Raw genomic sequence first — 17,392 nt, forward strand, 5'->3', positions numbered from 1 at the left:
ATTTCTAGACAAATGAAGTCAAATATAAGTTAAGATGAAAACATTAAGAAGATATAAAGGATCGGATTAAATTAGACACAAGAAAAAAACCATTTGGTCCCGTCTTTGTTGCCCATCTTATAATCCTAATCCCCTCCAATGTTTATGATCATCATTGGCCTTTGACCTAACATAGTCACATATAAAAACCTCAAAGATGATGAACATATGTAGCTAAGTATGAAGCAACTACGTGGAAGGGAAAGCAAATGCAGATGAATGTCAAACCAAAGAGCAGTAGCAACTGTGGCAAGTGAAAGAGGCGGTGGGGAAGCTGAGAGCTCGAGCTAGCCAGCGCCGTCACCAAAAGCCTTTTTTGGTCCCACACGATATTGCTGACAAAAATCATTGTACGGAACTGATGCTCTTCCCATAACCTGTGGCTCAAAATTAGACACTAACGACTGATCAGCCTTTTTACCAATCATCTTCCGACAACACATGTTAACCTCAAAATCTAGTACTTTCCTGATGAATTCCCCTTATGTTTTCTCTTTTCTCTTTCAATAAAAATGAAATATTTGCCTAAAAATAAATAATTCTAATGGTATTTTCCCTATATATATGGAAACCAAAGCCTTTTGCTTCATAGTACGACAGCAGAAAAATAGAAGCATTTGAACACAAAAATAGAAATACCCATACTTTATACTTTTCCATTTTTATATGAGTTTCATGTTTTCTTTTCCCTTTTGTAAGAACAAAGCAGAACAAAATAATATAAGAACTCGTATCTTTAGGGTTTTCTTGTTTGCTTAGTGAGAAAAAAGTTTGTTTTTTCTAATTTACTTTTTTTTTTTTTTTTGAAGAGTGGGAAAAATGGGGAGAGGTAGGGTTCAGCTAAGGCGGATCGAGAACAAGATTAGCAGACAAGTAACTTTTTCAAAGAGAAGAACTGGTTTGCTAAAGAAAGCTCATGAGATCTCAGTGTTATGTGATGCTGATGTAGCTTTGATTGTTTTCTCTAACAAAGGGAAGCTATTTGAGTACTCAAGTGATTCCAGGTTTTCTACAAATATTAATCTTTCAACTACTTTAATTTACTTTTTTTTTTTTTAAATCTCTCAAGTTATTGCATTTTTTTTGCTTTGTTTTCTTATAATATTTCTTTTTCACCTTTTTTTTTTCATTTTTGATTGTTTTTAAGTTCTGGGTCTTTGTTATTTTCCTGCTTGTTGTTCATGGCTGCACTGTTCATGGCTTGCATTATATCAAAATCTTCAGCTTTCTGATATCTTTGATTTGTCCCTCTCATATATACACTCCAAAAGAGCTAAGGCCAACAAAAAGAACAAGAGTAAAAATAGGATTTTTTCTCATGTGTCATTTTAGATGTCTTTTTCTTCTCCCTGACACATTTTCCTTAATTTTAGTATATATGTCTATTCAGTCCTTTGGCAAAGAACTTTGCTTTTCATTTTTGTTTTTGTTTGTTTTGTTTGTTTTGTTTGTTGAGATTTTATGACAAAAAGTTTTCAGCATTGATCTGTCAGAGAAGCGAAAAATGTTATATGTTGATTTTACCTGTCTAGCTAATAATCTGTGTTTATCTTAATTTTATTAAAATTATTAAGTTGCAGATTATAGCATGGTTTTGCTTAAATTAATGCAAATAACAGTACCCTTTAATTTTGGTTATGAAAAAATTGGTTAAACCATATTAATTCAATTTTGAAAAGTCCAGTTTAGTACAATGTCTCTTTCTTTAGTTAAAGAACTTTGCTTTACATGTTGTTTTTGCTTGTTTGTTTAGATTTTATGAAATGAAAAGTTTTTCAGCATTGATTTGTCAAATCAGATGTGAAAAATGTTGTATGTTTGTTTAACCTGTAGATCTAATCATCTGTGTTTAGGATCTTAATTTTATTTTCTGTACTTGATATATACTTGTATGTTCATAAAAGTTTAACAGAAAATAATTAAGTAGCGGATTATTATGGAATGATTTTCGCTTAAGTTAATGCAAATGACAGTTCCCTTTAATTTTGGTAATGCAAAAATTGGTTAAATCAAATTAATTCAACTTGGAAGAGTCAAGTTTAGCAAAATGCCCTAGAGCTTTGTGTCATAGGGCTTGGTGTTATTGCATTTCTCTGTTTTTTTTTTTTTTTTAATGTCTTTTGCATTTAAATTTTAACCTAGGATATTGGAATTTGTCTTTGATTCACCTAGGAGATTGCCTCCTAATGATATTAGCTATGTTCATAGGGCATTGTATGTAGGGAAAGTGTGGAAAGCAATGTTTTGGCAATTTCCATAATGATCTTTCAACTTAGCAGTACTAGCTAGCCACTATCTAGTTTAATTTTTTTTTCAAATAAAAATACAGCTATTTCATGTTTTGACATGTATATTTATTCAATGAAAATTATTTTGTTGCACCTAATTTATATTTTCATTAGCAGAAATTTTAATTTTATTATTGCAACATCTTTTTTATAACAATAAATGAAAATTTGTGATGAAAGAAGTTTTTCTAGCAATTTATGCACATTCTTATTGCAAAGTTCAGTTTGTAATAATTTACAATTGCAACAAAGGTCAATATATGCAATATTGTAAAAGTTGCTGAAAAAAAAATTGTTATTAAATATCAATCTCCTTGTCTTTCTTCTGTTTTCTTTTTTTTTTTTCCTGCAATTTGCATCTTGTTATTGCTAAATGTGGTTTAGGTATCTGATGTTCATGGCATTTGGAAAATATATATAGTTGTCCCTTTTTAAGAGGGTTTTATTTTTCTTTTTCATCTTAAGTAGTGCATGTTGATCTAGTTCTGATGCTAACATTTGGAAGAAACTGCCAATTTCCCTTTTTGCTATAAGTTTTAATGGTGCATATTGATCTAATCCTTTTAGTTTTTTTTTTTCTCTTTTTCTTTTTCATTTTTGTCCAATGATTAGACCACACGATGAGAAGTAGCCATCTTTCATCTTTTAAACCTCTCAGTATTCGATTATGGGGTTCAATCTCAATTTTTTTTTTTTATCTTTTAAGTTACGATTAATGTTTGAACTCAAAACTTTTAGTTTACGAGTTGATTTTGCACTAATTCAATTTCAGAGTTGAACACAACCATCAAATGTCTTTACTGGCTAAACTAATTGGGACAACCTAACTTACAAGCATTAACATGCTTAAGGGGATAGTTTCTCTAATTAGGTGCCATTATTACTAAACCCTTTAACTTAGTTAGATTTTAGACTTTTGAGAACTCCATGAATTTAGTAAGACACATTGTTGTGATGGATTTCTGCAAAAGTAGAACATCATGTTTTTCTTCTATAAAATCAATGTACAGAAATCCTTATAAAGGCATTCATATCACTTCAATGACATTCATGCACTGAAAGTATGGGTTTTCCTGTTGAATTTGTATAGTGTTCATGTATAGAGTCATTTCCTTGATCAACTTTTGTTCTTATTACAGCATGGAGAGGATCATAGAACGATACGAACAACATTCATATGCAGAGAGACAGCTCGTCCCAACTGATTCTGAATCACAGGTATGTCTTGCAGCAAACTATGAAATTTATCCAAAATGTGTATTGTCACAGTAAATCGTATATTTTGTTGCAAATAATTGTCAAGCTAAAGTGTGCATACAGTGATTTTATTATATATAATAGAATCTTTATCACCCTCCAAGCTAAGGGATGTTTATCTCTATAATCTTCATTTTTTTACCAATTTATTGTTAAGGTCATAGAGCCTCGCTCATTCACCTACTCAAACATGAAAATAATGATCAGACACTAGCAAGAATGCTGTCAAGCAGGGAGATCAAAATAGTTGAGAAACGAAGATGTTGAAAAGGTTAGAGAACAAGGAAAAGAGACGAAAAGAACAGATGTTCAAGCAAAAAAAGTGATGTATTCTTTGCAGCTATTTCTTTGTACCGTCTTCTAACATTTGTCCATAGCAAGTTCTACCCAAATTAAAAATCATGAAGGATCCTTAAAATTCACAAAAATGTTGGAAAACCCTAGTGTAATCTTACCTTTTTCCATACTTACCTCTATGAAAAAGTTCACACTGTAACTTTATGTTCCTTCAGCAAAAGAGTCAACATCTTTCTGCTTGGTTTAGCTTTCAGATTCTAAACCTCATTTCATGGTTGACTGTGCTTTCAGTTCTTCACATTCATGGATAAATCTCTCTGATTGTACCGTATATGTTTTCTATTGAAGTAATCACTATAGCAAAGAACAGACTGAAACCATGCATGTTTCTTGTTCTCCTTGTTCTATCACTGTATCTGGTGCAACCCTGTAACCCTTATTACAAGTTGTTGAAATTTCCTTTGATAGTCAGAATCTTTTAGGTGGAGACTTGTATTTGGATTATTAATGCTTGTTGATTAAAAGGAAAATGGAATCAGTAATTCTTGAATCCTTTTTTCTGAATGCTACACAGGCAAACTGGTCTTTGGAATGTCCCAAACTCTGGTCAACTATTGAAGCTTTACAAAGGAACTTGAGGTACAAATGGAACATCTTGTGAATGAACAGTAGATTAAGGCTTTGCTTGGTAAGAAGGAAGAAATGCAATCGTTAAGTTACAAATATAAAAAGTGATTATAAAATCTATCCATTAAATTAAAAGTTTTTCCATCCTTATCACTTTTTATCTTTCCAACATAGCAAAGTCTAAAAGTTGCTTGCAAATCATGGAGAGTTGTCTACTTCTGTACAATTTTTTGCCTGTTGAAGGAAAAGTGCTAACTATTTTTTGCCAGTCCCATGCCCCAATCAAAGGAAGCAAAAAATGGTCACATATCAAGAATCACAAGTTAAACTCGGATCGTTACCAAGAATGGCTGCTAAAACTTGTTGAAGCACATTGATGGGGCGAAGTAGATCAGTTAGTGATGCCTAGCAGCAGCTTTGTCCTGTTACAGTAGATAAATATGCGATATGGAATATGGGCTTACATGCTTCTAGGGTTGGATTGGATTTGCTGGCAACTTAATCAACTCAATGAAATGGCATATTTTACATTTATCATGCAGGAACTTCATGGGAGAAGAGCTTGATCCCTTGAGTCTGAGGGACCTGCAACTTTTGGAACAACAAATTGATAATTCTCTTAGACGCATACGAACTAGAAAGGTAAATTAAGCATGTTCAATAAGTTCTACGAAAATTTCTATTACATATTTTATATGATTGCTTTATTTTACTCGATCATGATTTGTTCTGACATGCAGAATAAACTCATGCTTGAATCCATTTCAGAGCTGCAGAAGAAAGTAAGATACTTCGGCATATGATGAAACATTTATCATGACTTAGATTGTATAATAACATCTTAATTAAATTTTCATGAAAGAATGCTGCCCCAGTATTTTACATTAACACAGCCAGACATTACATTTCATGTTAAAGGACAACCATGAGTAACTCCATAGAAAAATCTCAGTAGTCTGGTATTTGCAATTTTGACTATGAAGCTTATGACAGGAAAAGACACTGCAAGACCAGAACAAAATGCTAGCAGAAAAGGTAAGAACTGCAGCTTCTACACACAAACCACCAAAGCATGAATTGTGTTCTTCCAATATGAAGTTTATAGTTTCATCTTTGACTTCATTAGAACTTCTGTCATGGATACAGCTCAAAGTCAGTGAGAAGATGCAGACTGAGCATGAGCAACGTGAGCTGCAAAACCTTGCCCAAAATTCATCATCATTCATGCAACCACCACCATCACCACCAGCAACAATACTGTTTCCTTCTTTGACTATAGGGTACCCTCTCTCTTTATCTTATAATCTTTCATGCTAGCTGAGAAAACCATTGCATATATAAGTTATGTACATATCTGGTCGCCTGAATATACTCCTAGTATGTTATGCCTTTAACTGTTTGATTGATCTAGGATTTTCTTTATTTCTTCCTTGTTGCTTGCCCCTCTTTGCAGTGATATTTCTCTTAAAGAAATTTATCAATGGAGGCAAAGCTTGCCTTGGGTCTATTTGCTATTAAGAAAATTTTCCAGCTGATGACATGGATGGTTATAGCATAGTTAGAACTTAGAACATCTCTCGGATACAAAGACATCCTCTCTATAATTTGCTTTAGGTCTGGCAAAAAAAAGTTTGGAAATCTAATCTCCATTATTACTTGATTAGTTGACTTTATTTATTTTAGTTAAATATCTTGTTTTTAGAATAAGAAGTGATTAGGTAATTACACCAAATCCTTTAGATATTTTTCAATTATGTGTAAAGAGTACATTTTTCCTTTTTAATGCATGAAAATCTTGGATTTTAAGGTTGAAAATATTCAATCTTAAGTCTATATATTTTCATGCAATTCTAGTATTGTAATAAGAAAAATATAGAAGAATAAAATAATTTTATTCTAGAGATTTTTTTATAATATCAGAGTACGATCTAAACCTTTAAAAACTTTCATTCGAAGTCCAGCATGGCCAGTGAAAAGGAGAGCCCCATGTTGGAGGTTACTTTTAACCCGAGAGCTAGCATTATTGGAATAGGTTTTTTAGCACAAAAAGATAATTTTATAAGTGCCTTGAGTGTAAAATTAAATAAATCAAATTCATGGATTGCGGATTCAGGAGCTTTAGACCATATGACTGGGGATGCATATTTATTCAATAAATATAACCCATGTCATGAAAACTTTACAGTTCGAATTACTGATAGGTCACTTTCAAAAGTAAGCAGTACATGTTTTATTATTATTTCTAATGAGATAACACTTGATTCTATTATATTTGTCCTAAATCTAAGTCGCAATTTATAGTCTATAAGCAAACTTATAAGAGATCTTAAGTGTGTTATTAAATTTCTTCCAAATATGTGTGAATTTCAGGATTTGGATTCGGGGAAGATGATTGATAATGCTAAGATATGTGCTGGACTCTATATCCTGAGAGCTAATGATTCTAAAAAATAATATCAGAAAACCTCTTGTGTAGTTTTATCCTCAATAATAAAGATAGTACTATCATGTTGTGGCACTATCGGTTAGGTCATCTAAATTTTTTGTATCTTTAAAGGTTGTTTCCCTCATTATTTAATAAAAATCCTAACAATTTCCAGTGTAAAGTCTGCCAACTATCCAAACATACCTATATTATATATTCTAATTAGCCTTACAAATAATTCCATCCTTTTTCAATGATATATAGTGACATTTGGGATCTTTCCAAAGTAAATAATATTACTGGTTCTAGATGGTTTGTCACTTTTACTGATGATCACACTAGGGTTACTTAGATATTCCTTATGAAAGAAAAATCAGAAGTGGGCCAGTTATTTCAAAACTTCAACAATATGATCCAAATTCAATTCAAAACCAAAATCAAAGTATTAAGAACCGACAATGGGAAAGAATACTGCAATTCAATTATTAGATACATATCTAATGAAACATGGTATAATTCATCAAAGCTCATGTGTTGATACTTTTCAACAGAATGACATTGTTGAAAGAAAGAATCGACACTTGTCAGAAGTTGTAAGATCCATCATGATGGCTACCCATGTACCTAAATATTTTTGGGTGAGACTGTTCTTATTGCTACATATCTTATAAACAAAATGCCTTATCGAGTTCTGAAATTTCAGAGGCCTTGCAAATCCCTTCTCGGTTCCTACCTTCACTTTCGAATCATTTTGTCTATTTCCCTTAAGGTATTTGGATGCACTGCATTTGTTCTTACCAGCCAACAAAGCCAAAGCAAATTAGATCCTAAATTCATCAAATGCATATTTTTCAAATATTCACCAAATAAAAAAGGATACAAGTGTTACTCACAAGTAACAAAGAAATTCTACCATTCCATGATTGTTACTTTTTTTTAAAATCAATCTTACTTTTCCAAAACTACCATTCAAAGGGAGAATTCAATTACATGGGAATATCAACTTTGGGAAAATCTTATTATCGAACCACCACACTTTTTCATCTCCCTTTCAAGTCTAAAACATCCAACTAGATCCTCCAAATATGAAGTCCACACAAAGCAAAACAAACAAAGAATTGACTGTCTATTTAATAAGACATAAAACTCAGAAAGATTTTAAAAAATGTACACCTTCAAAACAAAGCCAAGAATTTGAACCGATTCCAAAAATACTTGAAATCAACACAAGTAACACTCTTACTGAATCTGATTCAATTGAATCTTTTGATGATCTTGATCAACCAATTACTCTAAGGAAATGTGTGAGACCATGTACTCAACACTTGATCTGTAATGTGATTTCTTATGAAGGTTTATCACCCAATTATCGAGATTTTGTTACCACACTAAATAATATGCAGATTCTCAATAATATTCATGAAACACTTATGCAACCAAAATAAAATATGACTACCCTAAAAAAGAACAAACATAGGAGATTTCAAAATTACCCAAAGGAAAAAATTTAGTTGTGTGCAAATGAATTTTTACTTTCAAGCACAATGCAAATGAAAAAATTAATAGATTCAAAGCTTGCCTTGTTGCAAAAAGATTTACTCAATCTTATGGTGTTGACTATAAGGAGACATTTATTCCAGTTGCTAAACTTAATTCAATTCGAGTGTTATTATCATTGACAGCAAATCTAGATTAACCACTACACCAACTAAATGTCAAAAATGTATTTTTTAATGGTGACCTAGAAGTTTACATGAAAATCCTTCCAGGATTCAAAAATCAGGACAATTCTAGCAAAGTATGTAAACTTCAAAAGTTTTTATATGGTTTCAAACAATCCTTAACCAAAGAATTTGAAATAAAAAATTTAAAACACCTCAAATATTTTCTTAGCATGGAGGTAGCTTACTTAAGAAATGGCATCTCTGTTTCATAGCGTAAGTATGTCCTAGATTTACTAAAGAAAACTAGAATGCTTAGATGTAAACCTATTGACACCCCTATAGACACAATGAATAATATAGGAATGGAAGAAGGAAGTCCACCAATAAATAAGGGCAAATATCAAAGACTTGTTGAGAAACTCATCTACTTCTCTCATACAAAATCAGATATCAATTTTTTGGCTACTATAGTAAGCAGATTCAAGAACAACCCAATCAAAGAATACTTAAGGGCTGTGAATCAAATCTTATAGTACATGAAAAAAAGTCCTGGAAAAGGATTATTTTTTAAGAAGACATTATGCCAAAATGTTAAAATTTACACTGATATTGATTAGGTTGGATCTATTACTAATCAAAGATCAGCTATTGGTTATTGTATCTATGTGTGGGGAAATTTGGTTACTTGGCGAAGCAAGAAGCAATCTATAGGGGCTAGAAGTAACACGGAAGCCGAGTTTAGAGCTATGTCTCATGACATATGTGAGAGAATTTGACTAAAAATATTGTTAGGGGAGTTAAAAGGTCTCTGGAAAAGAATCCATGAAGATATTTACGATAATAAAGCTACCATAAGTATAGTAAAGAATCTTATTCATTATAATATGACTAAACATGTAGAGATTGATCAACACTTCATCAATGAAAAGATAGATGAAAGAATTGTTAGATCAGTTTATACTCCCACATGCTTTCAAACTGTAAACTTACTCACTAAAACTCTCTCTTGAAACAACTTCAAGAATTTGAAGTTCAAGTTGGGCATGATTGACATCTATCACCTAGCTTGAGGGAGAGTGTGAAAATTTAATCTTCATTATTACTTGATTAGTTGATTTTATCTATTTTAGTTAAATCTCTTTATTTTAGAATAAGAAATGATTTAAGTAATTACATCAAATCCATTATATATTTTCTTATTATGTGTGGAGAGTAAATTTCTCCTTTAATTAGCTATTTTAATGCATTTTCTCCTTTAATTAACTATTTTAATGCATGAAAATCTTGAGTTTTAAGGTTGAGAATATTTAGTAACCTATATTTTTTTGTGAAATTCTAGTATTGTAATAAAAAATATATAGAAAAATAAAATAATTTTACTCCTTTTTTTTTTTTACCTAAACAAGCAATTTGTCCTGTCTTAATTTGGCTAAGGCTAACTGCCACCAATGCTGCCTAAGATTTAGCAATGACTAAAAGTTTATTTTCTTAATCAATTCCATGTTGTAGTCACAATAGATTCTGTTTACATAACCCTAGTCATATCTAGCTGATAGGCATTATATATACAAGCTATTTTTTTTCCTGTAATGTGCTATGGAAATCAGTACTAAAAAACTGCTTAAGCAAAATGCGGAAACTGCAGTGTTTTCTCCATTAATATGCATGCAATTAAACTAATTTCCAGTTTTGATGTGAATCATGCAGAGGGAATTACCAGGCCAAAGAACGTACCAACAAGGAGGTTGAGGCTCAATCCCGGCCTAGTACCAATACTGTGATACCACCCTGGATGCTACACCATGTAAACAGATAGAAAGCTGAAACTAACACGAGCTGTTCACATCGAACATTTCAAACTATGTTATATATAGTGCCAATGACTGGCATACCATCGCAAAAAATTCCTATGTTGTTTATTTGAAAACTCAAAAACTGTTTTGAGACTGCAGCATCCTGTTGCAGTAGAAATATTAAAGAGGCAAAGAACATTGCTTGACAAACCGATGTGCTATTGCATGAACGAAGGATGGAATGCCTTCTTAGTTCTTTCCTATCTTGTAGGGCCAACCATTGGCCAAACAACCATCAGGGGACACGAAACTGGCGTCTCTTTGAGTATTAAGGAATGCCACTAATATATTTTTGCAGGCACACAAGTCAAATGCACGGTTTAGAGTTAATGAGGTGATAATACTGTTATATTGTTTCTTCCTTTGATGAGTATGAAGAATAATTGACAATGTCATTTCTCTTTGTTTGACATGAAAGCCTCCATCTGATAGAGTAACAAAGAACCCGAGGAAAGAATGGCTGATGAAAATAACCTTATATGGGAGCTGAATCCTCTTAAACTCTTAGATCTTTCTCATGTCCTACATCAATTTTAACCAGGCACATAAACACAAACGATTCCAAAGTAATAATGAAAGAAATTTTGGGATACATCATAGCTTCCTCAAATCCACACTTCTTCCCATTGATAAAGAAACCATTTGCAAAATAACTTTAGTCAGATTTCCTACAATCATGCATGATTTCTTTTTCTCCCACTCAAAGGGTTACAAAGAGAATGTAACTGTACAATCTTTATACAAAAACATTTTTCAAATTTACCGTATGTGACAAAAACACTTTATCCTGCAGTAGTTTTCACAAAGGACTTTGGATGTCTTTTTGGGTTCTCTGTCTTCTGTTGTTGCCGGTTTAATTTCATCCACAACGAAACCTATCAAGCAAGATTAAGTTGTTTCATCGAACACCATAACCTAGAATAGCAAAAAAAAAGACAAATGCCAAGTTAAGATGAGAAAGATTTAGGTAACAATAGAGTATAAAAAACTATTTTCATTTTCTAATATGTTATACTCGATATAAAGCTTTGCAAGCTAGGTCAAATGTCTAAGCAACTAGGCTAACAACTGGTAAATTCCAAAAATTGAAAAGAAAAGTCAGCATAAAAATTCAGGGAATAAAATGACAGCTGGAGTATCCCAAAATGAGAGATGGAACGTAAAGACATCCCCTATCAATCCTTTTATTATTATTATTATTATTTGGAACTAAAATTATTTGATAACTTGAGGAAAGAACTAGGAAGTCAGAAGGAGATATTATCAGGTTTGACAGCAACTTTGCTGTCTGGCCTTAACATGCAAGCTGACCCTCAATTGACCTAATTCAAAGTTCAATAACCTCTGCAATACCTTGTATATCTATATAATCAACTTCTAGTTAATAACAATTCTTCCCATTCATTTTTTGTCAACATTTCTGCTGCTAGTAAACACATCAAAGAATATCATCTAAACCATGAGGCTAACCAAGCAATACCATTTTTTGAGCCTAAAATGCATATACCTGTTAGAAGAGTTAGTTTATTGCAGAAAATGGAAGATATCTAGATTGACAAAGAAAAAGAAACAGAAGATAGGAAACCAAGAAGAGTGCGCAGATAACTAGAACCAATGATGAAATAATTGTTTGATCTGAAAATTACCATGCACCAGTTTTTGGATAGGCACTCTATAGATATTGTTGGTAGTTTGAAGAAGATGGAAAGGAAAAACTCATTTACTATTAATAATTCATTAGTAATCTTCTTATTCTCACTTTCATTTATCAATGTCTACTTGTTTCGCTACTAGTTTATGCATAAACCAATTTTCTGAGTTTTGAACAGCGAGGATGAGAGGAAAAACACCTCAAGGATAAGTCAGATTATCACTTGTAAAATAAACAGAAAGCAAAACATAAAGAAAAGCTTTTTCCTCATGTTTTTCCTAAGAGGAACTTCATTTTCTATATTTTCTTTACAGTTAACTTTACCGATTAGCTTTTCTTTCCATCACTTTTGGTTATAACCAAACAAAGAGTCAATATTTCATCTAAGAAAAGAAGAAATGATATTGTTATTAAACATCTAAACGTATCAAATCCATTAAAAGAGAACTCATTGAAAAGCTACATATACTTAAATACAACCATTAATGTGCATGAGTGTTGATAAACAAACTAATAAAAAACATATGCACTTTTACAACATTGGTTATAAAGAAATTAATAAAAGGAGAAAGTAAGATAAACTTTCAAAAGATATCGAAGCTAATGCTTGTAAAACTTGAACATCCTAGTAAACTGGAAGTCTAGAAGGAAAAGAAATAGCTGATCAAGCAGGATAAAATGTAAACAAAAGACTGTTGATGGATTATTTACTATCATGGAGATGAAAACGCTAGCTAGTGCAAAATGGTTACCTTTCCACAGACTGGACAATTTTCACTTCTCTCCATCCATTCATAAATGCAACCAAGATGGAAATGGTGGGAACATTTTGTTACTATCTTGGGATTCTCTGGGGTATATTCTGCACATAAATGATATTGATGAGTTTAAAAGGAAGATGGCATATCTATTAAAAGCCCAGCCTATTATGGTTTGTAATAATATCAATTTTTGATAGCAGTGATTGTTTCTAATGTATACATGACATAGCATAAAACTATGGATTGATTGTAAGTTCCCCGACTAAACCAAGGTTGTTTAATCGTAAACCACTGTTATATGGGCTCAATTAACAGCAAAAGCCTCCAGATTAGAGAAGCAATATATAGCAGAAATTTAGCATTTCTCACCCCCCCTTCCTAAGTTCCAGCAAAGCCTGGCCTATTCAGCAACTCATTGAGGAAACCTTGTTTGGGAGGGAGGAATAGACAAGTAAATTATGGCATGCATTTAACTTTGATCACTTGAAATGTGAGAGATTCTAATTAATATTTTTGAATACTAGAAACTTCCAAAGGCAGAGGAACATAGTCCTACCGTTCTTTACAACTATTAAGGCAACAAGCATCCACTTTTTTTTAAAAAAAAAAATAAAGAACCCACTGTTCTTAAATAATCTTGAGGTGAGATAACTTTTTACTTTAGGTTCAAGCAAGTGTGAAAACAAAGAATGCACAAAACCAAATAGAAGCATACAAATGAAAGATGTTGGAGTCTGGACTAACTGGCTTGATGATTACATCACTTCCTTGCCAGGTTCATAATCAAGAAATAGACAAGTTGTTAAGAGTCCAAAGTAGTATTGGTGAATGCCAGGAAATGTGATTTGACCACCATTGCAGCACCATAGCAAATTAGAAAAAACCTCTAACAACATTTCACAGCATAATATAGTGGTTACAATACCATTAAAAGTAGAAACATTACCTTCAAGACATGTTGGACAGATATCCTCCTCCTCTGCTGGTAAATAGATGTACCCAATTCCAACTGGTGCTTTAGCTGATGAGAGTTTTTTTGAGGATTTAGAATGCTGCTCTTTTGAGCCCTGTTCACAAGCATTCCATTTGTCTTCTGTACCCAAAGATTCTGAATCTGCATCATCTTCACCTCTTAAAGGATCAGATTCCTCTTGTGAATGACTTGAACCCTTCTCATGTCTTGAAACAAGACCATCACGTTGTAAGCGGAAATATCTGGTGTCAACATCATAAGGCAAGGGCCTCGGAGGAGAACGATACATGTCAGACAGCGAGTTGTCAAGAGAGGCAGAAGAGTTTATAGATGCCGTCCCCTGAATGGATGAAGGGACAGAATGCAATTCCCCTCTGCAGAATAATGTGGTATACTACAATTATAGGGACAAAAGAAAAAAAAAAAAAGGATCAAAAAGCTGAACTCCATAAATGAAATAATTGAAGAAAAACTTTCTCAGATCAATGCTAAGACATTTAACCATATGATTTAACTGTTGATCACTATTGGTAAGTCAGGAAAAATTTCCTTTATAGGGTTATATGATGTGCTTGGGGCTGTGGTAAGCTACTTACATGTTTATGCAATAAGCTGGAATAAGGTAATTCACACGTCAGTGTCCAAAAGCAGTTTTGTTTAAAGAATCCTCTTAATGGGTCTTGTAGCAAATGAAAACTTCTATAGCATCCACACCTGATCTGAGTTCTCAATCTATGAAATTCCATTAGCATCTACCTATATTGGATTTTAGGTGAACAGATATCTACTGAAGTCAATTATGGACTATTAAGTACTAACCTAGTTTATAAACTTGTCAGTCGATTGTTCGCATATTGAAGCATGTGTCAAATTAATAGCACGGGTGAGGAAGTTAACCTGAAGGAGGTTTGGTGTGGATGCTACAGAAGTTTTCACTTGCTACAAGACCCATTAAGAGGATTCTTTAACCAAAACCGCTTTTAGACACTGATGTGTGAATTACCTTATTCCAGCTTATTGCATAAACATGTAAGTAACTTACCACAACCCCAAACACACCATATAACCCCATAACGGAAATTTTTCCTTACTTACCAATATTGATCAACAGTTAAATCATATGGTTATATAAAATATAAATATATATAAGAGAACTGCAACTTATATTTCATTCTTTCAGCAGTCTTTCAGTCACCAAACCTCATCCCTTCATAACACTCTGTCAAGTCTTCCACAAATATATAAGCATGGGACTGAGTAGAAAAGTTCACAAAGGACCTTGCTTGGAATAATAGTAGAGATGATCTTTAGTAAATTATTACAATGATCTAGACAGCATTATTGTGAAATTTGCTAATGCCACCCACATTTGCCACAGAAAGTAAAGGTAATAAGAGAGTTAGCATTTCCAATGACAGGCATAATTTTTGACAACATAAAAGTGTCACAAAAGAAATAGTCAATAGAACCAACATTTTTATAACCTCAAGTGAGACACGAAAATATTGGGATTTGAAGAAATAACACCACAGTCCAAGACAATGCTTATTAACAAGAATCATAAAACATACCACGTGTAGAAAATTCTGAACAAAGCAACGGAGGCATGCACAGTTTCTATATACATTACTGTTTGGATTCATATGGTCCTCAAAGTCCTCGGCGTTCAAGCAGCAACAAACAGAACCCATAATGTTAACTTTTAAGCTTTCCCTTTCAGTTAAAACTTTCCATGCAACCTCATCAATAAAGCTCAACCCTTCTAATTATGCATATGCATCAAGAACAAAGCTCTCCAAGCTGAAAAAGGCAATGACAGAGGACGTTAAGCTCGCAGAAGTCCTACCACCGCTACGAACCAGTACCCCCTCTCTCTTCTATTTACAAAATGTAATATGCCCTTGTATAATTTTGCTAAATAGCTCTTTCTTCAGCTGCTAAATAAAAAAAAAAAGAAATGTAAGTCAATTTTGTGGATACATAAACCAAATTGAGCCAACAAGAATCCTCATAGCAAGTTCATAATGCCACTAGTAAAAAGCCAATTAGCTATCTTTTTTGAGGTAAAAGGAAAAAAGAATAAATCTTTTTAAAGAATTGCGTGTCCAATTTTCCTTGTTTTCTTTTCCTACGAAAGTTTCAATCTTTTTAGTCTTTGTTCATAATTAGTAAACAAAACAATCAAGAATCAATCTGGGAATTAAAGATTACAGCTAAAATTAAGTTCCCTATGAATTCAACAGAAAGAAAAACATATAACTAAACCATTCAAAGATTCAAGTTTTCATCAAAACCAGCACCAAAAAGTCCACAAAAACCAAAAGATCAACCCAGAAACAAGCCTGGATCAATCAAATAAAGGAAACCCATTTTAGATTATCCCAAAAGAAAGCAAAAAAAAGTTTAAGCACAGAATTTGGTCCAAAACAGGCATGGACTGAAAAAATGAAAAATACCCAATTTAGATAATCCCAAAAGGAAACAACTAAAACATCTTAAACTGATGAAAAAGAAAAGAAAAAGTTACCTTGATGGAAATTGAGCTGAGAGAAGTGATAAGAGGCAGATATTTAGTTGGCTTTTTTTTTAGGGGAGGAAGTGAAGGAGAGTGAAAGGAAGCCTATGAGAGCTCATAATTTTGAGAAATATAAACTAAAATAAAAAAGATAATATAGTTTCATGTTGGAAGTTTTACCTGGCGAGAAAAGCTATGAAAGACAGATTCTTTTGTCTGCTTTGTTTTGTTGGAGTTTGTGAAGGATGGTGGGTGATGGAATGTTACTGAAGTTTTATTTTTTATTATGATTTATTTTGAATATATCTATTATTAATAGGATTGTTAATGAAGTTGGAAATTACGATACTGCCATTCCACCAGCTTACTCACTCTTCCAGTCTTCCTCTTCCCTTTTGCCTTTCTGATTCTCACATCTATCCAAAACCGTCCCTTTTTAGCTCATTTTGGGTTTGAAATAGAAATCCTGGATGTCAATTTAGTCCAAAATTTCCATTTTTTCTTTGTTTGTGTTGGGATTGAATCTAAAATGCAGAGCTCAAATGTGCTGTCAGAAGCTATGTTATAGCTGCAAAAGGAAATGGGTTACCGCCCTTTAGGACAGTACAATTCTTCTCCCAACAAATCGAATTTATCCTTAATCGATTCGCTTCGCAAGATTTGTGGAGGAAATATTTTACCCATTTGGCCTTTCTTGTTAACCCGCTTTAATTCCGAGAAAATCGTCCAAAATATCCGGAAGAACAGCACCGTTTACGGTGTCACCACCACCGGCCGCGGAGGAGGAGGGGGAATATTGAGAGTGGTGGAAATTCAGGGAAAAAAAGGGGAGAAGTAAAGGAGGAGGGAGGAGGAAAGACAAGTTGGTTGGCGGTGGGCTGGTGGTGGTGGTGGTGGTGGTGGTGGAGGGGAGGGTCCAGGTGCGGCGGAGATTAGAGAAGTTGCGAGCGGGAGCAAGAAGGGGCAGCGAAGGAAGCAGAAAGGTTGAGGAATATGCGAAGAATTTGTACGAAATTTTTAAATGAAATTAGTGAAATTTTTT

General features: G+C 33.0%; 2 protein-coding genes across 11 annotated transcripts; one reads left to right on the top strand and one right to left on the bottom strand.

Moving 5' to 3' along the window:
- The first annotated feature begins 604 nt into the window (after nucleotides 1-604).
- LOC111283621 (agamous-like MADS-box protein FUL-L) lies at nucleotides 605-10,600 on the top strand. 2 transcript variants are annotated; one of them, XM_022872185.2, is made up of 9 exons: nucleotides 605-733; nucleotides 849-1,043; nucleotides 3,467-3,545; nucleotides 4,456-4,520; nucleotides 5,051-5,150; nucleotides 5,249-5,290; nucleotides 5,502-5,543; nucleotides 5,655-5,788; nucleotides 10,305-10,600. In XM_022872185.2, the coding sequence occupies exons 2-9, from the start codon at nucleotides 859-861 to the stop codon at nucleotides 10,411-10,413; spliced, it is 756 nt and encodes a 251-aa protein (XP_022727920.1). In that variant the 5' UTR covers nucleotides 605-733; nucleotides 849-858; the 3' UTR covers nucleotides 10,414-10,600. The 2 variants fall into 2 exon arrangements, with proteins under 2 accessions (XP_022727920.1, XP_089614940.1); XM_089758814.1 differs by lacking the exon at nucleotides 10,305-10,600 and adding an exon at nucleotides 6,879-7,046 and having other exon boundaries at nucleotides 638-1,043.
- Nucleotides 10,601-11,051: 451 nt separating this feature from the next.
- On the bottom strand, nucleotides 11,052-17,261 carry LOC111283770 (E3 ubiquitin-protein ligase At3g02290-like). Of its 9 annotated transcripts, none has more exons than XM_089758820.1 (6): nucleotides 16,531-17,261; nucleotides 16,363-16,378; nucleotides 15,407-15,769; nucleotides 13,809-14,229; nucleotides 12,854-12,963; nucleotides 11,052-11,365 (listed from the first exon to the last, which is right to left on the bottom strand). In XM_089758820.1, exons 3-6 carry the CDS (start codon nucleotides 15,524-15,526, stop codon nucleotides 11,339-11,341), a joined length of 678 nt encoding a protein of 225 aa, XP_089614946.1. In that variant the 5' UTR covers nucleotides 15,527-15,769; nucleotides 16,363-16,378; nucleotides 16,531-17,261; the 3' UTR covers nucleotides 11,052-11,338. The 9 variants fall into 9 exon arrangements, with proteins under 9 accessions (XP_089614946.1, XP_089614941.1, XP_089614944.1 ...); XM_089758815.1 differs by having other exon boundaries at nucleotides 16,363-16,413; XM_089758818.1 differs by having other exon boundaries at nucleotides 15,407-15,772; nucleotides 16,363-16,413.
- Nucleotides 17,262-17,392: the final 131 nt, after the last annotated feature.

Source organism: Durio zibethinus, chromosome 3, assembly GCF_047325235.1.
Source record: "Durio zibethinus cultivar Kanyao isolate XHJ-2024 chromosome 3, ASM4732523v1, whole genome shotgun sequence".
NCBI lineage: Eukaryota > Viridiplantae > Streptophyta > Magnoliopsida > Malvales > Malvaceae > Durio > Durio zibethinus.